General features: G+C 40.6%; 2 protein-coding genes across 2 annotated transcripts; both read right to left on the minus strand.

The window, feature by feature from the left end:
- Positions 1–693: 693 nt before the first annotated feature.
- Positions 694–10,103, minus strand: LOC118213496 (DNA-binding protein RFX5-like). Its single transcript, XM_035392489.1, has 10 exons — positions 10,020–10,103; positions 7,734–7,892; positions 7,310–7,343; positions 7,116–7,198; positions 6,294–6,419; positions 5,752–5,868; positions 5,221–5,299; positions 4,703–4,901; positions 4,488–4,579; positions 694–4,064 (listed from the first exon to the last, which is right to left on the minus strand). Exons 2-10 carry the CDS (start codon positions 7,841–7,843, stop codon positions 3,009–3,011), a joined length of 1,896 nt encoding a protein of 631 aa, XP_035248380.1. The 5' UTR covers positions 7,844–7,892; positions 10,020–10,103; the 3' UTR covers positions 694–3,008.
- Positions 10,104–10,738: 635 nt separating this feature from the next.
- selenbp1 (selenium binding protein 1) lies at positions 10,739–25,510 on the minus strand. Its single transcript, XM_035393485.1, has 12 exons — positions 25,358–25,510; positions 22,676–22,729; positions 22,437–22,549; positions 21,921–22,106; positions 20,276–20,396; positions 17,999–18,181; positions 16,544–16,725; positions 15,947–16,025; positions 15,472–15,593; positions 14,978–15,070; positions 13,046–13,164; positions 10,739–11,606 (listed from the first exon to the last, which is right to left on the minus strand). Exons 1-12 carry the CDS (start codon positions 25,359–25,361, stop codon positions 11,444–11,446), a joined length of 1,419 nt encoding a protein of 472 aa, XP_035249376.1. The 5' UTR covers positions 25,362–25,510; the 3' UTR covers positions 10,739–11,443.
- Positions 25,511–26,219: the final 709 nt, after the last annotated feature.

Here is a 26,219-nt window from a genome sequence, read left to right on the forward strand (position 1 = left end):
ATTTACGTTATGGAATCACTGTTGACACCTTACTTTGAACTGATACATAATATTTTGTGTGCATGTTTGCCCATTGAACTCACAATTAATTTGAAAGTACGCAATTTATACCATCTTACATGGTAGCTGTAAAGTCCTTCAAACTATTTCACTTTTGATCTTGCATGACAGCAGCAAAATGTACAATTTATACCTACCAAATGTATCTGTATTCTCCAAAGACCCTCCTAAGACCTGGCAATTCATTTTTGTCCTCTGTAGGGGACATGAGTCTCTCGTTTTAATGTCAAGAACCTGCTGAAACCTACACTACTAGGGACATAATGTAAGTGTCTTGGATGTGTCTTGGTTGCAGTGAAATGATTTTCAAAAATATTGTTCAACATTGATACAGACGGTGAGTTGTTAGAAAATTCTTGTCTGAGCAGATTGCCTTGGTTCAGAGTGAAATGCTTCTACCTAGTGGTGCAACAGTAATATTGCAGTCCCGCTGTAATCAGTCTCTTGTGCCATTTGCATTGTTACTTTCTCAAATGAGGGATGTACTAAAACAATATGCATGCTTTTCAGGATGACCAGCAACACAAGGAAGCAGGGCAATATGTCAGTTGAAAAATGGTATGAGTATTGTTGTTTCCTATTTGTTTACAAGTTCATAAACTTGCTCAAGTTAAGAAAAGAAACTAGCTTCAGTTAGGTTCTTTTTGCATTTTATTTCAGCACTGGAGTTTCATACCAAACAGGATGATTCAAAATTTTCACCAAGGGATGTACTCCAAAAGAGATAACATTATGTTATAGTTACTGCTGAGTAATTGTCAACCTACAGAGAACATGAACAAACACAATTAAGGTGAAACACAAACTGAAATTACTGATAGTTTTGAGTCATAAAAAAACTATGATTTTTACATGGCAGTGCAGAGGAGAATGTTTTTTTTTGTTGTTGTTGTAAATTAAACATCTACAAGACAGTTACTGACTGAAAGGCTGACTGTAATATACCATGAAAGTACAACAATAGTGTCTCACACAAATCCAATATTTATGTCAAGAATTTATGAAAATATATGTTCACATGAGCACTATTTTTTACTTATCAATTGGAAGATATCACAGAAGTGCACAGTTAAACATTTTAAATAACATATAAGGTGCAATATTTATAGTGAACATTTTGTGCAGTCCAATTAAAAATAATTTGGTTTTTTAGTTTTAAGTACAACCCATAAAACATTCAAAATTCAAAATTAAACATAAGCAGAAATGTGTACAATCATACAATAAAAATCCTGGCTTAGGTCATTAAAAGACTGTAAAAGCAAATGATTTGTTTATACATTTGAAATGTCTGCATTCTTCTAGAAGTATATTTATATAAATTTAGATTCTACTATATAAAGTTGCTTATATAAATTTAGATTCTACTATATAAAGTTGCTTATATAATTCTTAATGTCTTCATGCTATAGGATCTTCAGAATCATTTAGATTTATGTTAGGCTGGCCATTGCTAGATATTCTCAAAGGAAGTTGCAGACTGTGCCTTTCAAAGCCGTTTACAGGTTGTGCATTTGAGACTTTCGGCATTGTGATGGGAAACTGTGCCACAATCTTCTAAAAGTATTGAGGTTGACCTCATGGGTGAAGCACTTATCTTAGAGGAGTTACAACTTGGCAACACTGTTGACTCAGTCAAGATGAAGCACTGCGAAGCAATGGAATGACAGTAAAGTCAACAGAGTTTTCCTCAATCTGGACTGTGAGAATCCAAAATGAGCTACTGGTTGTGAATTATTTGCCACCTTTCCTCAGCTTTGTGCAAACTAAATTTGAAAGTCAGATTGTTACTTTTTATTTCAACACCGTTTAAACAAATGTTCAATTTAGCAGATTGCCAGCTATGTGCTAAGAAGCAGAAGAGGTGCGATTAACGCCACAGTGCCCAGGAACGACCTGCAAACATACGCTTGCTTTCAATAAATACCTTAAGTGCCAGTAACTAAAAGTAAATAACTTACAAGGTGTGCGACAGCCACTTTTACATGCTGTGAAGGCATTGCGACTCAAATTAAACATAACATTTCAGGAATAAAATTATAATGTAGCAAATAATAACATTATAAAAATAAGTTATAAATGCAATTTCAAACATGGCAGACAAAGACATTTGCACTTTCCTTCACTAGCCTCTCCAAGTAATCAAAGTAACAGTCCTCAGACCTTAGAAATGTATTCAAATAACATTGGCAGAGGTTTAGTATCAAACCGTAGTACTGCACGTGCTTGGAGCCAAAGGACATTTGTGTACTGTGTACCATCCTCACATATCAATGTCCCTTTAAGATGTGATTTACTTTCTTTTGTTGAGTGTTTGGTTGGCCATATTGAAATACCCAAGCCTGTTATTTGCCCTGCCATAGGTGAATGGGGAGATGTTAATGCACATACATACATAACATACAATGGCATGAAAACAAACAAAAAAAAACCATTTGAAAAGCTCACTGTAGGTCTCTGACAGAGTACAGCATTTGATTATAAGGTATATGAAGTATAACATTCATTAACTGCACAGTAAATGATAAATCTGTACAAAATATCCCAAAATGTCTTATAAAATAAAAGCACAGAAAAACCCTGATGAGGGCAGCACTGATACTCATGAGTACCTATGAGTCTGAACCCGTAAAGACCATTTCATTTGCACTTAAGGACACCCTCACAGGGATAGCCGTCTTTTAAACCCGCCTGTTTAAAAAATGCAGCACCATTAACACCACAGAACTGACTTTCCATTTTTCTAACAAGTCTTTCGAGCTGATAGAGTGGCTGCAGTCTGGCTGTGACCGATGCATTTATCTGGTGGTATGAATCCAAATGGCCACTGTAAGCGTCAGTCACATATTTCCACCAACAGACTAGAGAACAAAATCAAATCTGCTTCTAATAGACAATAGTAGGACCGTGGAAGCAAAATGGCACTTGTCTCCTGAGATCGACAGGCTCTAAGTCTGGGAGGCTGCAGTAGGCTGGGGACGGTCAGTGCTGCTCGCTGTGGGGGCGGAGGCAAGCTGTGGCTCTGCGAAGGAGTGGGCTGGGGTGATAGTAGCCTGCCCCTCCTGCGTCTTCTCAGTCTGGGAGCCCAGGGCTGAAGCTGGGGCGGGCGCCCCCTCCCTGGTGACAGGCGCTCTCCTGATGACCTCCACCATGGCCCTGCCCGTCTCCCAGGTCTGAGCCCCTGATGTGACAGGCTGGCCCGCCGTGTGGAGCAGCAGGGCATTCTGGGAGGCTTCCTGCACTGGCTGGCCTTCACTGTGGCCTTTATTCTCCTGTACGCTGGCGGTGCCGAGGCCCGCCTTGTCCAGGACGGGCGGTGCCTCTAGTGTGGACGGGAGGGCCCCCGGGAACTGGCCGTGCTGGTTCTGGATCACAATCTTCACCACCTCAGGCTGGGCCTGGACCTGGGGCTGCAGGGGGGAGGACGTGGACGGCAGGGCTTTCTGGATGACCCCCCCAGAGAGAGGGGTGGAGGCCTGGGCTGCAGCAGGCGGGGGCTGCCCCGTCTCTTCTGGTCGCGGCTTCCTGGGTCGGCCTCTCTTCCTTTTGGGGGGCGTTCCCACGGCTCCTGCAGATGCCTCGCCGGTCGCTGGTTCCGGGGCCCGCTTGGGCGCAGCGCGGGCCCTCTGCACCACTCCCGGCGTGGGGGCCGCGGTAGCCACGGCGAGAGCCGCGTCCTTCTCCTTCTCAGGGTACGAGACGTACGAAATCATGTTGAAGACGGGGAGGGCGGCCCCTTGCTGTTGAGGCAAGGTTGCCATGGTGATGGGCAGGGTGACCTTCACGCCACCACCCTCCTTTGGCATCAGCGTGGGCGGGGAGGAGCGGAGGGGCAGCGGGGTCTTGTCCGGGACGGAGCCGCGGGGCAGCACCTTCGGGAAGCGCTTCATCACCGCCTCAAACTGGACGTCGCAGCCCCCAGGCCGAGCACACTCTGCCCCCTTAGCGGGCTTCTCTCCCTGCACCGCTTTGCTGGGTGAGGCCTGCTCCCCTCCCTCTTTGTCCTTCAGAAAAAGAGGAAGAAAATGAAGGCTCACAACTGAGAATCATGCCTTTAAATGCAGGCTTTAGCAGACTGATTAAAATGAGAGCTGTTGATGTGGCAGGAGCCGCACCTTGTTTTCTGATTGGTTAAAATGAGGGCTGTTGATGTGGCAGGAGCAGTACCTTGTCTTCTGATTGGTTAAAATGAGAGCCGTTGATGTGGCAGGAGCAGTACCTTGTTTTCTGATTGGTTATAATATGAGCTGTTGATGCGACAGGAGCAGAACCTTGTTTTCCGATTGGTTAAAATGAGAGCTGTTGATGCGACAGGAGCCGCACCTTGTTTTCTGATTGGTTAAAATGAGAGCTGTTGATGTGGCAGGAGCAGTACCTTGTTTTCCGATTGGTTAAGATAAGAGTTGTTGATGTGGCAGGAGCAGTACCTTGTTTTCAGAGCCTCTTCCCTCACTCTCTGTCCCGCCCTCTTTCGGCTGGGCCTGATTCTTTTTCACCTTCACGGGTCTCACGGCACCTTCTGTGGGGTTTAACACAAGAATTACAGCGCTGGACTCCATCTAAGTCACGTGACCTCAATCTACAGGCCTGGTGAAGCATCATGGTCTAGCGGAGAGGACCGCGGAGGACTGCTGCCGCTCACCGGCCAGCGTGGCGGAGCTGACCAGCTCCGCCTGGCTGCAGCGCGGGTTGACGATGTGCTCATTGACCAGGAAGCGGGCGATCTCCACGACCGTGTCGAAGGAGCGCTTCAGGATCTTCTGCGCCCAGTCGCAGATCAGCTCACACGCTGCCTCCATCACCTCCTGGTTGTAGGACTGGACCAGCTCCGTCAGCTCAGACTGCACAGAGAACAGCACCTTCGTTTCTTCATCTGTTCTTAATTCATTACCATTATAATGAGACTCAGTAACTTCTCCAAAGAAAGGGCCTGAAGGAGCCAATATTTATTGCACATGTAAAAACAAAATGCACTGTAACATGTGGAAACATTAGCATCTTAGTAATGTAGTGGCATTGAACATCATCTAATTCATGTAAGCCCTTGTTGGGTCGAAGGAAGATACTCAGGGGGTCCCCAAAACTAGAAAAGCCTTGCATCCAGAGGATATAATCACAATGTAAAAAAAAGACAAATATCCAAGATAAAAGAAGAGTTACTGGGTCATTCTTCAGGTCCAGATTGGGCAGGAGAGGCATGTTCAGAACCGTTTTCCTGCGGATTCCACTGTAGCAGTACGTGCACATGGTAGTTAAGGGAGTACCAGGACAAGCTCAGAATCTCTCAGATGGTGAACATTCTAAGCATACATGAACGTGTGCAACACTCTTATATGAAGTATTACCTTAGGAGACACAATGTTGTAGCTGGACAATTTCTATAAATACTGCCAACCCATCTGTGCTGCAGTACAATAATCTCACATTTATTTTTCTTCATCTGGTAATTTCATCACAAAATTAAACATTTATATTTATTTGTGGCTCATACGCATATAACTGGGACCCTCAAAATGACTATAATAATTAGTACATGATCACTTACAATGATGGCTCAGCAGAAAAAGAGTTTGTTCACCCAAACTTTTGAAAAAGGCGCCCTGACCATGTTCTAGTGGAGTATTAGTTTGAAGATTCATGAAACAGACAGGAGTTGACTATTGGTATATCTGTACTGGTGTGAAAGGATATTTTGATTGCCCCCTTCCTCCAAGTCTTCGTGGTTTGATATTTGGGAAGATGTCTCGGATAATCTTGCCAAAATTGGCTGCACTCAGTGGCCGGTACTGCAAGTTATCACAGAATCCCCTGTAGCAACACAACAGAAAAACCCGCTGAAATACCAAGGAGCACTTTGGACCGCATAACACTTTTGAAGTGGGTCTTCCTGCAACCGTCTGCTCTGCATGATTTTATCAGTGAAATTTACATAGCACACAATCATACATAATAACAATGCCTATTATTCCCTCTTCTCTTTTTCAAACTAGCTGATGAATTACTTAATTTACTTAACTAATCCACAAAATCATATGGCAGACTTGGTGCGATAAACCAAAATTAACGTTTCCTACAACAACAGCTATTTGTTTGCTGGCGAAGGGAGTTTTGAAAAGCAGCACAGCTTTGAGACGCTGCCCAATGGTGTTGAAGAGCAAATTTAAATGTGTGATACTCAAATGTTTAATTTAATCAGGGAATCAAAAAGGGGTGACGAAAGGCGGGGGGCTCACTTGTACATCTCGTACACATCCTGCTTGGGCAGGCAGGTGTCAGCGTGCTCCTCCAGGTGGCTGCGGATCCAGGTGCAGGTGTGCAGCTGGTCGGCTGAGTTCCAGGAGCTGGAGTCACTGTTGCTGCTGTTCCTCAGGGAAACGCACACGTTACTGTACACTCTGTCCATGCAGCTCACTGGGCATTACCCAAAACTAGGCTCTGCACAATGTGGCACGTGGCCACTGGTTATGCTGTCCCAAAGCTCTTACCTCTCTCTCCTCCCAGCTCATCTGGGATGCCACTTATATTGACACTTTAAAAGATAAACTGAATACCCATTATTTTAGCCTGGCTGTTTATAAAGGTTTTATAATATATCTGAATAATATGTTTGATATATAAAATGCTTTTTTAAAACATTTATGAATATTGTCCATACTTTTTTTCAGTATAATTTTATTTTAATACACTGATGTATTTTTCATCAGATATTGCAACAAACATTTACAGGAGCAAGGGACACACACAATTCTGTAGAAAAAAAGTCATCATTGAGAAGCACAATGGAGCCAGCAAACTCAGGTCAATACTTGTGCAGGAACACACAGAGTATATCTTATCTACAATATGGAGCAAATATAGAATTTAAGCTTTTTTCCCTGAAATAATTAATTTTCATAATTTTCAATACACCTATTGCTATGGTAACATGAAGTGAAACGAATACCAAAAGAAAAGGTATACTTTATCAATGCATGCAAAATGATATTTGCTGTGTTCAATGAAATAAATACATGGAAGTATGAAAACACGTGCCGCGGTCTGGAAAGTGTTCCTACCTCTTCTCCCCTGTGCCAGGGCCGGAAGGCAGCTGGAGGTACAGGTAGAGTTTGTCGTTGTCAGAAAATCGCTGCACGTCTTGCTGTGGAGACACAACACAATGAAGGGACACAGAGAGCTCTGGTTGACTGCATGTGCTATGCTTCTACACTCTGGGGTAATACATAATGGCAGAATGATAGCAGAAACTCACCAGAATTGCGTCAACTTTGGTCTGTACATTCTTACTGCAAAAATAAAAATGAAATAAAAACATTAAAGTTGAACAATGAAAATACACTTAAAACCATCATTAAACGATGCTGACTATTAAAGCTAGTGACCAAAATTGACACACACTGTGCATCTAAGCTTGCAGAAATCTTTGTTGGATGCACAACTGAGAGGTAAACCCAAGAAATGAGGCACACAGTAAAATAGGTCATTATTCCAATTTCCAATGACCCAATCAAGCAGATCGCCTTGGTGACAAAGGAATGTTGAACATGGTTGTATAGGTCACACTGCAGGGATTCTGCATGTAGGATGGTCATCTACAGGGCCCCAGGTTCAAAAAAGATCTGTACTACAACTTTACTGGATATAATCCAGTGACATAAAAAACAAGCAGGTCTTACGAGATGTTGCTCTTCAGCTTCTGAAGGAGCATGCTGGGCTCTGTATCTCCCTCTCCAGATCCCAACCCGCCCCGTTTCGAGGTCATTGTTTGAAGGCTGTCTTCTGTCATGGCTACTACACACTGCCAGAGCAACTTCAACTAAAGATACCATCAGAATCTAGAAATATAAAAAATAAGAATGACAGTGTTGGCTCATCCTCTGCTGTCAGACCCCTACCCCAGACGATGCCTTGGCACAGTAGCTAAAATGGTAGCTAAAAATATCAACAAAAATTATTTTCTCCGAAGAGCCAAATCTTTTTCTTTCTTTTTTTCCTTTGTTTAATTCTATTCTTGTAACATGGGGCCACTTGTGGAGCCCTATAATCCTACAGGTCTGCTCAGCTCTACTACTGTCATAACTGAGAGGGAACAGAACTAAGCAAGTTGATTAAATGTCTGTACAAGGCTGTAATAAACAATTGTGGAAACGGAGGTCCTTTTGGACCAGCATGGAGTGGACCTGTGGTAGCATACTAATCATGCACTGCAATCCTTCTCTGAATTATAATATGAGTCCTGGTATTATTATTATTATTATTATTATTATTATTATTATTATTATTATTATTAATGCAAGCATTTCCTACTGGGACCTATCTGTTCAGGTAAGAATGCTTTTCTACCATTAACTTTAATATTCTATGTCACCTAAACAAACTGCAATTATACAGGATAACACTGACGTCATTAATGTAATGGTCACACATTACACAACTTCTCATATTTAGGTAGAATGCAGTCATTTTTAAGCTTGCTAACTGCCTATATCTGCAAGTGCCCCAGCCTTAGGATACAAGTTTCCAGCTTGCATGACCTGCATGCACCCTATAACTATGCACTGATGTTACTGTATCTGTAAATATATTCCACTGGTCAGTATATTTGGAGAACTATATGGCATATTATTTCTCTCTGATTAAAATAATGAAGACTTTGAATAAAAGGAGTTGTGTCCTTGTAAGTATCTTTTAATTACAAGTGAATGCATTCATAACTGGTTTTCTAGCACCCTAAGTAGTGGCTAGAGTTACAAAATACAGGCATTACAGAACTATGTATGTTACCAAGCATATGGTTGAGCAAAATTAATTGCTTGCTAACTAGGTAGCAGCAAGTGCGCAAGCTCCTTCCAAATAAAGTATGTTTAACAGGGGAGTGTCAGTCTATGGACACTCTTACGGTACCGTAGAGCCAGTGCAGTGGCTACCGTTAATGTTAGCAGTTAATACTTTACTGTTCTCTCCACTGTCAGGTGAAAGACTAAATTGCCGTTCGCTAAATGGAAGCACATTTGACAGAAATCCATACGTACAACGACCTAGCTAACGATCACTGGGCTGTGCGAAGACCTAAGTTGGGTAAACGGTTGTGCACACAGTAAAAGTTCCACCGTTGTGGAGTCGACGATATGTATGTATCTCGCGCTACATTACAAGCGAAAAGAAACTGGGAGACTAGCAAACGACAGACGACTTTATCCGCGGAAAGTCATTCGTCGACATATTTGGCTTCAATGGCATGCAACTAAAATACAGCCATTTATTTAGCTAAACATTTCGGCGCAGAAATCACTGTCTATTGGCGGGATTCCCTTGTGCATACCTAGCTGTCAATTCAGCAGCAATCTCGCGTGCTGAAGCCAATTTTTAGTTTTAAAAATATAATAACGTTACTTACAAAGACAATTAGGTCATTAGTTCAATTAACATATGTAACTTAAACTTTATGTGTGTCAAATGAATAGAAATTCACTGCATTCCATTTGCTAGCCAGCTAACAGTAGTACTACAATTTGTCATGCGCTCCAATTCGATTTCAGCTCATGCTTCCCGCTTTCGTTTTATTCGAATGATTCACAGCTGTATTGGCTAACGCGCTAGCTACCTGACACTAGTTTAGCTACATTCATCGTATATAACACTGACACATAGCGGTATTACATGTAACACTACATCCTATTTAGCTATCGTTAGCTAAAGAATACGTAAATATACCACTTCATCTTAGTATGACAGCGGCGTAGCTAGCAGCTAGCAAGCTAGGTAACATACAGCTGGAACAGCAAACGTTGGCTTTGCTAACATTCAGTGTGGAATTTTACAAATCATTTAAACTAAGTTTTCCAGTTAACAATTATAACTTATATAATTATATCAAAATGATAAAATTTTTAAATATTTCGATTTTTATCATTTCAACAGTGTAACAGAAAAAACTTATTTTGTGAGGAAAAACAAAGTACCTGACTCAAAGCTACTGCAAAAATCCCCTTTCTTTTTTTCGTGATTGGACAACACTGTTGACGTCTGCCTGACTACTGAGTAAACGCTACTCTCATTGGCGGACTATTTTTGTTCCACATGGATACAGAATATGTGTTTAATACGATTGGCTAAACTTCTGTATTTTCTTCCGAAAGTTTATTTTGATACGGTGTTATCTGAAAATCCGCCCAGTAACTCAGCTAATTAATTTCTAGGGGAAGTCCGCCTAGTAACAGAAAGACCATTGGAAGGTGTTTATGCGATCCTTATCGTACATAAGAACTGGAGAGGGTAGTAGGCATAGACCAGGCATAGACATATATGTCTATGGTAGGAGGGGCCAGTCAATGAACCGTAGTATCGGGAAACAACCTCTACGGCGCATGTTTACAGTTGAGGGCAAAAAAGCGCTTGCTACCCATTGAATCCAATGTAGAAACCCAAACTGATTTGACAACCAAAGAAAACCTCATCGGTCGATTTTTTTGTGATCATAAATTCCATTATGTGTAGCAGTTTGTGGAACAATAGTTTTTGTCTAGAAGTTTTGGGGAAATATTCCATTTTAATACCTTTTTATAATATAAAGTCTATGCAGCCCTGTCTCCAATTCCTTGTCTACATCTATACCCCTGTAGCTCAGTGGCTCAGAATGCCATTGGTCATAATTGGTCAAGTGACTCCACTGACACAGCAGCCTTGGGAAATTGCTTTATTGAATGGATTGTATTCACTGAACTGTATAAGTTCTTTTACAGTTCATTGGTGTTTGTACATGGTTTTTCCTTTCGAGGAAAAGTTTAGCCATAGGACCAAATGCGATATAGTGCAATCAAAGGACTGAATACAATACATTACAACATAGTCATACCGTATTATACTATTAGTTCACAATGCATTTTAAGAGTCAGTGTTATTGTGAGGGTTGAACCATTCACAATCATGTCTGTTTAATATATTTTAATTTGATTTTATTTGTATATTATAATTATGCAATTCTAGGACAAAGCTTTCACTTAGCCAGTAACGTTCAAAAAGCACACATGGCAGTACATTGGTCTGTGTATAATACAAAGCTGGGCTGCCAACTTTGACAGTTAACAACAATGATTTTAGTCAAAGATGAAACCACTCAAAACAAGCATGATTGTTGGTGGAAGTGTAGGCTACACCATGTACCAAGCAGATATACAGAATTTGGATGAATGCTAATGTCTTTAACAAGATTTAGTTTAAGATGCACAAGAAAACAAACATGTGGCATGCAAAACGGACGAATGTGGAATAAGTATGTGAAATAGGTGAACTGCATGAGCCTCAATCTGAGAGTTGGCACCCCGGATAATGCTTTCAGGTGACAACAAACTAATGGGAGTGCATGGAAGGCGGCAAATCCTTCTGTTCACAACCAGATGTCAGAGGTGCAGTCTCCTCCAGGGTATCGCAGCTCATGGGCAAGAGCTGGTCCATCGGGCTCCTTTCCAAAATCAACAAGGAAATCCTCATTGAGCTTCAGGCCCCCCTTCACTGAGTCCACATCAATCTGCATCATCACAGAGCCCTCCCTGAGGACAGGAATGGCACGTAAGAAAGTATCCAACAAATGTCAAAGCCTTCCACTCCAACAATCAATTTCAAGATACTGAAGAAATGTCATTGAACCATTTAGAAGATGACAAATTTATAGATGAAAATGCATATTGATAAGAAAACACAGCATCTTTGTGCATTAAATATATATTTCCACTCCTGAGACACCTGTTTTTCAGTTTTAAAAAAAAAGATGCAAAGCACCTTATGGACTTGGCTTATTTCTCACTCACTACACTAATGGACTCGCTCACATTTAGCAGGCTTAAGAGTCCCCAGAAGGGGGAGCTATTAGCACTTATGTTACTTCACATCAATGACACTGTGTCCTAAAATGGATTTAGCATTTTGACAGTAAAACTGCCATTTAAATGTAGACTGCCTGACCACTTATTTATTTTTTGCAAAATGAAAAAGCACTTCATACACCTGCGAGGAGTTAATGAATATAGTATGGAATGCATTGAAGACAGACTTGCACTGAATGTGTTCCTATACTATACGTTTACATGCCCCGCCAAGGCGTAACTTGGCGGGATGGCATACCTGCTATCCCAATAAGTATTAAGATTATACCTTATTTAGGATCATGTTGGCTTTGTTTTTATCATTTTCCAGTACCCAAGCCAATATCATTAGGGATACCACAAAGTAGTTTCATTCAGTCAAATAAAAACTATTATTAAAATTTCAATTATGGAGCCAAACAGGAGACCACACCAAGTGCTAGGTTTTCTCATATCACTAAACTTGCCTGTTCCGGTTGGGAGAATTTTTCCACTAGTGCACCTTACAGGTGTAATTTTGATAGGTCTGCTTGTGAGTTTCAAATCGCAGCAGGCCTGCACGACAAGAGATATGATTGGTCTGCTGAGCTAAACACCAATCTTCCCCAGTTAAGAGATGTCTTTCCACAGTGAATGTTCACATGCTAACTCATGTCTCTGAACACTGCTCCATTCTCCCCTTTAAGCCTCTGCAGCAACCTATCAGCTGATTGATAGGCATCAGTCATATTGTCTGAGCCAATGGCACCACTGTAACAAAAGCTGTAACAATAGATACAATTAGCCCACCAAGCTAAGGACTAATGGCCCCCAGCAAAGAGAACTAATAGTACTCTTATTGGTTCTCCAGGGGAACATCATATTTTGCAGCAGACATCCAAGTACTAACTCATGCCTATGAACTCCGCAATTGTTGAATGCGCCAGGATACACAATTTCAAAAAATGTTATGAGACATTTTGAGCAGCAGGTTGGCTGAAGATTAAATTGAAATAGGAAAAACTCTTCAGAACCGATTGCTATTACTATTTCCTTCAGTAGTATTCCTGTGCATTCCCTGTATAGTTAGATCTTGTTGATGCGATCTTAGTTTAGTCACCATAAACAATGGACAGAAAGTGTCTTACTTGATGAGATCTGGGTAGAACTGCTTGTCCCAGCCACTATACAGAGAGGTTGTGACATATAACCTTTTCCCATCCAGGCTGAGCTGCAGCATCTGAGGACTTCCCTGCACACGCTTTCCCTGATGATGTGCAACACAGATACAGGTCTGAACACTACCATTCAAACTGACTAGACAAACAGTCTGTAATATAGCTTCATAACATTCAGCAGGCCTTGTCCCACTTTTATACTGAAGTCTAACACCTGATGTTTTCTAGAAATTATTGTAGGACTGAATAGTTTTGAACTAGGGTTGGGCCGATGTAAAAATTTTCAAACCGGTTTGATATTAAGCCAAATACCGGACCGGACCGGTAATGCCGAATTTTACCACTAGGTGACTCAGCCGCTCCCGAGTGGAACTGTCGGAGGCAAAAATAATCCGGGTGAGGTAATGACATTCTAAAGTTTCGTTGCAGCATCCGTTGCTATGCCGACGCTGACAGCCTTGCTACATTCTTTGGCGATAAAGATTCTAAGACAACTCTCAGCAATTTCTCTGGTTTAATGGGTTATTTTCCAGCCTGACATGCGATCGTATTAGTAAATGGCTACACATGTCATCTAACTGGCAAGTAGTTGGCTATCTCCCTGGATATGAATTAAATGTTTTTAACAGAAAATAATAATAATAAATGCGATTTTATCCACGGAAATGACTATACAAAAAGGCAAAATAAAAGTCGTGGTCGCGATCGCCGTCACACACAGCACTCATACGGCGGTATGCACTTATACTAGCCAGCTAGCCACCGCTGCAGCATTTTCAGGATATGGGAGCATGCAGCTGAAATCCTCTACGCCGGAAATCAACCTCACAGCGATCTCATCTACGATCTGCAGGCAGTGTTGTGCTTCACTTCGGGGGCTTATTCCGCTCTTACAGCCCAAAGCACTACAATTTCTTTTACGTTTTTGTCAGTGACATTTCCTTCTGACGTCTACGACGACGATCGTGACCACGACATTTATTTTGCCTTTTTGTATAGCCATTTCCGTGGATAAAATCATTTAATTAATTAATTAATTAATCGCATTTCAGGCTGGAGAATAACCCATTAACAGAGAAATTGCTGAGTTGTCTTAGAATCTTTATCGCCAAAGAATGTAGCAAGGCTGGCTGCGTCGGCATAGCAACGGACGCTACGGTCTATGGCTGCAACGAAACTTTAATGAGTATAACAACTGTTTTAGAATGTCACTGCGTCACCCGGAAAATTTTAGCAGCCCGGATCAAAATAGGCATGACAGAACATAATGAGAGCCCATGAATGAGAGTGTAGCGGCACCTCTCGTTGGCTTCGAATCCAAAATGTTGCCATATTGGCGCAGTTATCGTTTTCTTTGATACAAAACTCTCGTCACCCCAAAAAATACATGAACGTTCTAGTTAAAAACACACCGTGCGCCGTGCGCATCGTCTCCCCCCCACCCACATTTGATTGGTCTACTGAAATTTGTTCAGTAGACTTGTTGCCGGTCTCGGCACTAAATTGCCCACGGCCTGTCAATCTTTCTTTTTTTCTTTCTTTCTTTTGCACTCAGATACTAGTGGCTCCGTTTATAAACAAACATAATATTATGTTAATCACGTTGTCATATTGCTTATTACTAATTAAATACAAGTTGGATTTAGCGCCGTCGGCACAGGTTTCTGATGTAGGCTACTTTTTAATTTGTAAACCGGTTTAAGGTCCTGGACGGGACCGGACCAGCAAAACCGGAAAACGACCCAACCCTATTTTGAACACTTCCATTCCAATCTGCACTAGATAAACCAGAGCAGTTCTGAATACTGTCATTCCAAACTGTACTAGACAAGCCTGAACAATTATGGCCATCAAATGATACCCAAATGCATGATATGTCATTTTAATATTCAATACATTTACCTTTATGACACGGGGTGGCGGTTGACTGTCCAGCTCCTTGTCCTCCAGCACTTTGACCTGGCCATCATTCTGAATGCTGCCACCCAGGAACAGCTTTGACACAAACAGATGAGGTGTCATTATACCACAAACCTTCAGAAATCGATACTCCAACTCTGTGTGCCACAGAGCCTGTTGTTAAACTTACTAATTAAATGTATTTTTAGTACAATCTTTTATATGCGTAACTTGCTCAAGCACAAATCTGATTTCTTATAAGTTTTTTATATAATTTGATTCATTCATATGAGATCATTAGTAAATTGTGAGAAGTGGAAGTGATGTGGATGGGAAATTCAGTTTTAAACAAAACAAGTTTTTCTCTCCTGCCATATCATTAAAGTGGTCCATACAAAAGGCTGTGCAAACTCTGCAATGTGTAAGCATGAATACAATTTCATTTCAGTGGTTTTCAGATGATTTGGAGGATCAAGTCAATTTGAAGTTGAACTCACCTGGCCCACAAGACGTGGATTCCTGGTATTTGTAATGTCATACTGCCGAACGTCACCGTGCAGCCAGTTGCTTATGTACAGGAAGCGGTCGTCGAGGGAGATGAGTATGTCTGTGATTAAACCTAAGAGACAGAAAACATCTGAATCAATGTTGCTATGGCTAACAGAAAGTCTGAGAAGCTCTTCAGAGAAGGAGGAGCAAATCAGGCACAGAATGTGGAGTGGCCACTGTAAACCCTCTTTTAAACTGAAGTACCATTCTCTATTTACCTCTTCCACAAGCCGCAGTTTGGTGTTCTTTATATGCTACATAAAGAAGATGCAAATGTCCTGTGCTTGAATTTTCACTGTATATGTGAACACACTCTTAGTCACAATCCCCCTTATCTGACCCATATGATCTCCTGTGCACAATCCCTGTGGGGTGTGATCATTTACAATCTGCCCCTCCGTAACTGCTTGTTTCCATGCTTACTTGGCATCTCTGGCAGAATCCATCCTTCCACCTTCTTACTGGGAACACTGATGACCTTCTCAGCATCCCAGTTCCCCTTCTGTAGACAGACAGACACACATGCTCGCATGCATGAGCACAGACTGAGTGGACACACTGTTTCACAGAAGGGAATGCCACAGTAAGATCACTCCTCTAGCCTTCTACTAAGTCTATGTCTTTGTTTTGACAGGATAAGAAATTAAAATTGGGTGGAATGAAGATGTACTATACAGGAGCCAAACAACCTCTGCATTACCGCTGGAATACTGCCGAAACTGCTTAAGAAGTTTTAGAGGTCTCCAGCCTTGGTGGAAGTTATTTTAATATTTAAATGACAAACATTATGAGAAGATGACCATCTGACACGTCTAATACCTAATTTGTTCCTTAATCAAACCATTTTTGCCCATAGATACGACTTATAAAAGAAATAAATAGGGGAATGCAGAGGAATGCTTTGGTCTGTGGGATGACAGTTTAGAGACTGTTGGATAAAAGGGGCCAAAACCAAAATGTTGCATTAACGGTTAATTCTGAATGACCCATGAATCCAGTTGCCATTCAGCATGGGCCCACCTGAGTCTTGAAGAAGTGGAAGACTGTTCCGTGAAGCGCACAACCCACAAAACCCTCTGAGGCTGCAGGGTCATGCAGGAATCGGATCTCCAGCGGAATAGCACCCTCTTCTCCCAGGTCCAGGGACTGGAGGTACTTGTGAGTGGTCCAGTCCCAAACATGGACGCTTCTCCCATAATGGCCTGCAGAAAAAGAGGACATTCAGATATCTAAAGTATGGTTCGATAAAGCAAAGGTTCATACATCAACATAGGCAGCCATATGCAATGCATATCTTGTAAATGCAACATTAAAAATAAACCTTATCAAATGGATGGTCTAAATATTGGCTAATTTGAAGCTATATCTGGCTTACTTTACATCTAAAGAGTTTCTGTGGCTAAGACACTTTTCACATGCAAATCAAAATACAAAAAAGATTTTATTAAATTGTGCTGTTATGGCAAAATTGGAATTTACTGCAACATATTGTAAATATGTGTATTACTTTAAAAATACAATGCAGCATCTGAAAGCAACAATCATTCGTATATTTGACCACATATCATAAAGTGTTGCAGTATTTTATGTAAGTATATTTTCAGTATGATCCATTTCCTTACTGAACCTGTGTTTACCAGTTGTCTACGACCATGAAATGCACTTTTGTACGTCGCTTTGGATAAAAGCGTCTGCCAAATGAATGTAATGTAATGTAATGTAATGTAATGTAATGTAATGTAATTTCCAATAATAACCCCATGAATATATAGTTTCAAATGAAATAATAAACCATACTAAAGTACAGCACTATACAATACTTTAACAATACCTGACAAAGTGTCATTGACTGTCTACTTTTAAGTGAAGCAAAGCCAAATGGCTCAATAGATATTTTGAGAAGACAGTCCCTGGCCTTGGTGGAAGCTTTTATTGAGCCTCATAGAGCCAATGCCTACTTTGTATCTAGATCTAAATATTTTAACTTACCAGTTTGCTACTTTTTCTGCGTAAAAGTCATGGGATATTTTAAATCCAGGTTGACACCACCAAGTGTTATTTAATTTACTTCTGTTACTTTTCACATTATAAAGCTCAGTGACATCCTCTCTTTCAACAAAACATCCAGCTACAGACGCAGCCATATGCTCAACCTTATGATGTACCAGTCCTCATGTGCTGGATCTAGGCATCTCTGACCACCAGGTGGTACTGCCACAATGTAACATTTAAAACCTCTTTTTTGTAGGTTCAGGTTTGTCAAAGGTGAAAGGCCAGATCTTTGTCACCCTACTTAGTCTGTTAAAGCAATTATATCTACTGCAACACCGTAATAGCTCATTTTAACTCCCATCTCGATTTTAAATGACCTCCTTGAACCTATTTGTTCTTCTCTTGTTCCCTCCACAAATGAATACCAGTTTCTATATTTTTTAACACTGAAATGAATAAAACATTCTACATGCGTACACACACCTGCTTTGACATCCGCAGGGTTGAAACCATTGGCAAGGGCCTTCGGAGAACCCCATTCTGTACTCATCATGACGTTGTGTCTTGGCTGGTACCAGAAGTCATAGCCAAAGGGGGCAGCTTCACCTGGCAGCTCCCAGTTACCAATTACTTCAAATGTCTCCCCATCTAACAGGATGAAGCCACCTGTGGACACAAGCATCGATTTAAAATGTAGAACAGATATTAGAACATACAGACACAAAATACACAACCAGAAATATACCACTGAAGCACACAAATGGCAAAGAGGTAGATATTGCATGTACTTTAGCAGTACATGGAACTGTGCCATGCCACTGAGCTGGTGGATTGGGGTGTGCAAGTCTGGGTGAGGCACCTTGCTACTAACAGGATTTGCAAAGAATTAATACAAGAACAGTTAAACCACAAATAGTTTAATTCTAGCCAGTCCCGTGTTTGACAATTATAATTTGACAATAAGCATCAAGTTTGTTTTGTAGTTACAGGTATAATTAAAGCAGGTGTGTCTGGGTTCAGATTAATTCAACTGCCTCACATTACACTGACAGCATGCAAGATTATCATATATATAAAGAGATAACACTAAAGAACTGAAAGAGCAGCCAATTTGAATAAACCCAACCAGAACATCCCATAAAGGTTAAAAGATGTTTATGAACACACCACTGAATTTCTTTAACAGTGGGTATGCGGATGTTATCTTAAAATACCAGAACATCATGAGGGAAGCTGGCTTTGGCAAAGTGCTACACATTCTCTGACATTACACAACTATGCAGTACAATCATCAGACCCAATGACTCTCATGTAATGGCTGCCTGTACACATTACACATCCACCACTATGTTTAACGGTAGGAAAATACGTTGTGGTTTGAAGGTTCCCTTTGGCTTTCTCCAAATGTAAATTTGTAGAGTTGTAAGAAAATAGAATAAAAGAAAATGAATATAACTTTTCTCATTTGATCAGAGGTCCAGGTTTCGTGCTCCTTACACCAGGCTGTGTATCTGTGTGAATATTAGCCTTGGATACAAGCTGTGTCCAAATGGCGACCCTGGCATAAATACCAGCTTTGTAAAGCTCATGAAGTACGTTTTTTGTTGAGACTGGGTTACAGAGGTGTTCATTCATTTCTGTGGACATTTTTAGGGATTTGGGGGGTGTTTAGCAACTGTCCCATTAACTCTGCCGGTGAGCTATGATTTGTGACTACTGTTCCTCTTTGCCAATGCAGTTTGTTCCTATTTGGCATATGTTTTCATAATTTTCTACACTTTCCCTTAGTTGTATCAAATAATTTCACAGTTTTTGTGACTGATGCACCTGAAATTCTGCACTATTTGACCACTTTTGAGTGGAGTGGAACTCAGCCTCTATTAGTTGCCTCGTGTTGCTTTTGAAGCTCACATATGAAAGTACTGACTGTCAGCTGTATTCTACAGCTTGCATATATTTCTGATTGCCATTCAATTTAATATGACTGCCTATGTAGCAGCCTTTGTAATAGCAATTTAGTTACTTCAAAGTTAAAGTACTTTTTCATGTACTTGTATGCTATGTCAATTCTCACAAATGAGTACCACTAATGAAAAAAACAAATCTAGGATTCTTACTTCAATATTAAGCCTGCGGGTCCTGATAATTTGGATCCATATCTTATAGCCATAGCCCATCTGCTTCAAGGTTCAACATGTTGTGCATTCAGGGATTCTCTTCTGAATACCTCAGTTGTAACGAGTGGCTATTTGAGTTACTGTTGCCTTTCTGTAAGCTCAAACCAGTCTGGCCATTCTCCTCTGACCTCTGCCATCAACAAGGCATTTTCGCCTAGAGAACTGCCGCTCACTGGATATTTTCTCTTTTTCGGACCTATTCTCTGTAAACCCTAGAGATGGTTGTGCTTAAAAATCCCAGTAGATCGGCAGTTTCTGAAATACTCAAACCAGCCCATCTGGCACCAACAACCATGCCACATTCAAAGTCACTTAAATCACCTTTCTTCCCCATTCTGATGCTTGGTTTGAACTTCTGCAGAGCGTCTTGACCATGTCTACATGCCTAAATGCATTGAGTTGCTGCCACGTGATTCGCTGATTAGATATTTGCGTTAAGGAGCAGTTGAACAGGTGTACCCAATGGCTGGTGAGTGTATATTAAATATATGAAATGCCTATACTATAATTACTGGAGCCCTCCTTAAATTCTCAGCATTGACCCATGACCTGTTGCTGCCTTAAGTCTTAGCTCGGCTCTCACCTTTGCCGTTGCCACAGGGGTCCCCCATTGAGCTGATCATAATCTGGCCGCTGCCCAGGCAGTGTGTAGTGTGGGGGTTGGCAAGGCCACACTTCCAAAACAGCTCAGTAGGCTCCACTGTCTGCAGACAACAAATGGAAGGATCAGGATCAGACAATCAGGGAACCTATAGATCTGGTTCTCCCTGGGATTGCCAGTCCAAGGAAATTAAGTCAGAATATGTTATGAAGTGACATGGATTTGAGTAACATTTGTCCTGGTTGAGCTGGGGTGGCGGTTGATCCGGGCCAGAACCCCCCCTCACCCCATGAGCACACCTAACGTGACAGTACCAAGGAAGAACTCCCTCACTAGTGATTAGATAAAGCCTTGAGCAGAATCTTATTTGGGGATCAGCCAATCAGCCTCTGGCTCACACCAGTTAAACTGAAACAGCTTCTTGTATTACGCAATAAGCCTAAGATATAAATCATGCCAGTACATAAATAAGGGCAGTACATAAATAAAGATTTTCTGACTAAAATGGAACTGATCTGTTTGAGAGAAATACAGATGGGACCAAGTCTGGTTGGAAGAAGAAGAGATGAGGTAGCTAAAGCTGGATAATTGCCTGGGTCCAGGAGTTCAAAAGTGATCTGATCAGATTTTGACCATCGGATTGGATTAAATCCTGCAAATGGGTAGTTCAAAACTTTAACACAGGATTGGGATCATTTTGATCCAAAAAATCAGGATTACCTTGATCCCAGTAGAAGGGTGGATTTAGAGTGGATTACAATTCATTTAAAAATACATTTCAATATAAAAAAGATGGTAGGGTTTGTAAATTAATATAATACATTGTTTGTAGGCTCAATGGTTGTTTACAGTCATTTACAGTGGCCTCTAGCCTACCTCTCAGAAGAGTGCATTCAACCAAATAATAAGTTTATCATCACAAAGTTATCTCAAAAAATATTATATCAATCATAAATTAAATTTTGAATCATCAAACAATTATCTACAAACAATAGGCACTAGTCCATCAAAGCACGCCTTTAAGATGCTGCTCTAGAGCTGCCTTTCAATGAAGAGGATCTGTGAAATTTTTGTTGTTGTTGTTGCCCTATTAGATTTATTGTTTTTTATTAAAATGTGACTTTTTATTATGATTTAAATCAAGTGTTGTTATATACTTAGCAAACTATGATTTATTATATTCTTCTTAATAAATGGCTCAAACTGCTATTCCTTGTATCAAGAGCTGTCCGAGCTAAAAGATAATTTTGTTTAAAAAATAATTGATGTTAAAAAAAAAGAAAAGGTTGTTTACATTTGTAAGGCCATAAAAACTGGCACTCAAAAAGTTACATATTGCACCTTTAAAGCCCCCCGAATATTATATATAATTTGAAAGTTAGAAAATCGTAATCTTTCTCAGTAATGTTCCAGTGCTTTAAAGCACTGATAATGAGGATCTGGTAATCTTGAAAAGTCTGAATCTGGATCAGGATGATCCTATCCTGAATTGCTTTGAAATACCGGGACAAAATCTGGCTGAGTTGTCTGATCCTGGATCACAAAATATGGGATTTCAAAATCTGATCGGATCTGATTGAGATAAAAAGTTTTGAACTCCTGGGCCCTGGGGATATGTGGATCCTACCTTGTACAAGCGAGGGGCACGGGGATCTGTGCCCACGTCCACCACATAGACTCGGGAGGAGATGAGCGAGGGCAGGATAAGCCGGTTACGCTTCTTGGAGGCGTCACCAAAGCAGCTACTGCAGGCATTCCATCCAGAGTGGTGCAGCTCGTCCTTCAGGTTGGGCATGGGCAAGCGGTGGATCACCTAATCAAGCACACACCCCCCCCACACACAGAACCATGTACATCCAATTGTATTTATATAATTTTAAGACGTCTGTGTGATGCTCTATGGACAAAAAACAGGACCCAGTGGTGTCCCCTGGGGTTACAATGTGCTGATATGAACTTGCTTACTATTTCCATGCTATTGTAATGTAAAAACATGGAAATCAACAAAAAATAAATAAAAATAAAAAACCTATTTTACCCACCATGATCTGAAAGGACCCCATTTGGAGACCTCTTTTGCCCCCGTATCAACCTTGTATATGAACTACATTACGGAAAACCTCAAGGTGAGTAGTGGCATTACCTTGCAATAGGTCGGTGACTTGGGGTCCACGTCCACAGTGGCAAGGTAATCAGGTTTCAGGATGCCAGTGTTGCGATAAATGCAGGGCAGATAGACAATCTCTTCCCGAGGCCCTTGAAATCAGATATGCAATAAAACAATGAGAGTATTTCCTCAGTGGTTTTTCCAACACAAAAATAGGCGCTGCTTCCCCCACCTGGGACAATATCATTCCAAAACACATCTGTTGTCCCACTCACCCTTCATAGCATCCACGGGACTTTTGTACCCCGGTCCACAGCTTCCGCACTTCGCTGTTCAAGAAAGACACAAAGGAAGGGTTTTTAATATAATGTGAACAAGCATGTGTACCTAATAAATTGGATGCCACTTCCTCCCACAGCAAGACAACAATTCCAAACATATTGCTAAAGCTATTCACAAAACCCAAAACTGGACAATTCTTGACTGGCCAAGTCATTCACACGAACTGAATCCAATTGAACATGCATTTCATATGCTGAAGAGAAAACTTAGTCCCCAAGGGGCAACTAGTCCCCAAAACAAGCAGGAGCTGAAGAGGGCTGCAGTACAGGCCTGACAGAGCATCATCAGAGAAAATACTCAGCACCTGGTGATGTCCATGAGTCACAGATTTCAAGCAATCATTGCATACAAACGATATGCAACAAAGTACTAAACATGACTACCTTAAATGGACTGCACTTATATAGCGCTTTTATCCAAAGCGCTTTACAATTGATGCCTCTCATTCGCCAGAGCAATTAGGGGTTGGGTGTCTTGCTCAAGGACACTTCGACACACCCAGGGCGGGGTTTTGAACCGGCAACCCTCCGACTGCCAGACAATCGGTCTTACCTCCTGAGCTATGTCGCCCCCACCTTAATTTACCTTAATTTACATAACATGAATACGCCCAAAACATTTTGCCCTGAAATGGGGGGTTATGTATAAAAAGTGCTGTAATTTCTACATGGTGAAACCAAAGTGTATGAAAATACTTAAATAAAACATGAGAATCTGAAATTCGAGCATATGTGAATTGTTTGATAACAAATACAAAATTGTGGAGTACAGAGCCGAATCAATTTTTTAAAAAACAATATACAGTTGAGGCCAAAAGTTTACATACACAAAGGCTAAATACATTCAAACTCAATTTTTCACAACTCCACACATTTCATGTTACCATACATGTGTTAAGTCAATTAGGGTATCTATTTTATTTACATAAGAGGTAATTTCAAAATAATAACTAAGAGACAGATTTATTTCAGTTTGTGTGTCCTATATCAGATTTTCAGTGGGTCAAAAGTTTACATACACTTTGTTATGATTTGGTGGCATTTCCTTTTAATTGCTTACAGTAACTTTATTCCAAACGCTTGGGGTAGCCTTCCACAAGCTTCTCACAATACTTCGCCAGAATTTTTGCCCATTCCTCCTGACAGAATTGGTGTAACTCAGTCAGGTTTGTGGGCCTCCTTGCTCAGACACGCTTTTCCAGTTCAGTCCACAAATTTTATATGGGATTCAGGTCAGGGTTTTGTAATAGCCACTCCAATACTTTCACTTGGTTGTCTTCAAGCCATTTTGTCACAACTTTGGAGGTATGCTTAGGTTCATTGTCCTTCTTGAAGACCCAGTTGCGACCAAGCTTTAAATTTCTAGCTGATGTCTTGAGGTGTTGCTTCAGTATTTCTAGAGAATCTTCCTTCCTCATGATGCCATCTATTTTCTGAAGTGCACCAGTCCCCTTTCCAGCAAAACACCCCCACAACATGATGCTGCTACCCCCATGCTTCACAGTTGGTATGGTGTTCTTCGGATTAAAAGCCTCAGACTTTTTCCTCCATACATAGCGCTGATCATTATGGCCAACACAGAATTACCATCTCTTTGTCTCCAATGAATGAGAGATTTCAAGAAATACTCGGGGTGATATTGGAGAAAGTATTTGCCGTACTCCGTGCCGCATTAGTTTTTACCTCAACCTGAGCGTTAAATGTAACATTTCGCTCTCCGTACTTTCGGTGAAATTGCTAGTCAATGGTATGTCCCAGAAATTTCTTTGTGGTGTGTAATCATAGCCACGAGATGTAGGTCATTTGTATTAAACAATGATTAATCTATCTCCAGTAATATTTTCAGAATTCAGTAAAAACTGTTAGTTATTTCCCTGCTCTCCCTTACCTATGCTCTTTCTTACATCTGGAAATTAACAGAATAAATTGCAGTCACCTTTTTACGTTTTCACTATACTGTTAAAATACAGCATTAAATATCCATCCTATTATTATTATTATTATGGTTGTAGTACATTTAATATGCCTTATTGCTACTAAGCTGAGGGCTAAGTAGGGCTGTTAAGACATTGGGAAAAAGGTCATTTTTTATTATATATTTTCTTGCTTGACCTCGTTTGCCCTCACTTCTAACATTTTGTCCTCACTTTGAACTGACCACTATTCAAGTTTAGACTTGTAGTGGGTGGAGGAACACAAGCTGCCCCGAACCAAGCAATACATTTATGCTGAAAAATTCCAAACTTTCTATTATAGCATTTAAATAGATATATAAAGAAAATGCATTTCTTTCATTTTATTTCAGATAGGGCATACAGGCATGTAATTTCATGCGATATCGTATTTCTAGAATGCACCGATTTTTTTTTTTGTTTGTTTGTTTTACTTAATACTGTGGCATAGCCTACTTTTTTGTGACAACGAATCTCGTAAATGCAAACTCATCATCAATACTTTTTGAAACGAACTCAACATCAAATCAGAAACGTCGAATCTTCGTTACCGTTATCGCTGCCACCATAAAAAGAAATGCGTTATTTTAAGCATTAAACGATTAGATTCATAGTACGAAAGTGCTTACGACAAGTGCACGACGGCGTGGGAAAAAGTGCATACCCATTCTGTGATGATAATTCGCAGTTGGTAAGAGGGAGACAGCTACTCCAAAGTCTCTTCAGTTTAAAGTACGAGTGTCTTTCAGTAGAGTTCTGCAGTCGTTTGCATGAGGGGGGGGGGGGAGGAGAGGAAGGAGGGATCTTTTTTAATTGGACACTGAATTTCTTCGATTAAAGTGAATTAATATAATAAAATCTTAAGTTTCTCCCAAAACACGAGAAGACTTCATTCACTCCGTTTTGTTTTAGCGAAATTAAAAATTAAATCTACATCCATTTGACATAACTTTAGATAACGCCACACGCATTAATGATTGATAGGTATAAACATTAACCCAGAACACAGCCTGTGTTTAAAAATACAGTGCTTTTGAATTGTTTAGCGCGACAAAAAAGTTATTTTTAAAAAGTATATACGCCAAAGCGTATATAAATATAGATATGTTGTGTTTATTGAATCGGTTTTGTGAACGTACAATTTTTATGAGCAAAGGGCAATAAGTTTGCCGTAAGGACACGGAAACTCCGCTTGACATGAAAGTAGGTCAAGCGCGCGGCAGACACAGTCTGAAAAGGCTCATTCCCGTGTAATACACGAGTGGAACAAATGGCGCTGGGATGAAAATCGATGTAGGCTACTGAACCGATCGTTCAAAACATACGATTATAGTCCATTTACCTCATATTTTTTATTTTCTCTATTTCTTTTAATTTATAAATTTTTTTGTGGGGGTGTGGGGTTGAACTGGTTGCTGCTTTTCACACGCGAATACAAAAACCATTAGACCCTGTGCTATAGGGGGTATTATCGTCTCCAAAATAAATAAATGCAGCTGATCCAAAAACAAAGGCAACTAGCCTAA

Source organism: Anguilla anguilla, chromosome 1, assembly GCF_013347855.1.
Source record: "Anguilla anguilla isolate fAngAng1 chromosome 1, fAngAng1.pri, whole genome shotgun sequence".
NCBI classification, from domain to species: Eukaryota; Metazoa; Chordata; class Actinopteri; order Anguilliformes; family Anguillidae; genus Anguilla; species Anguilla anguilla.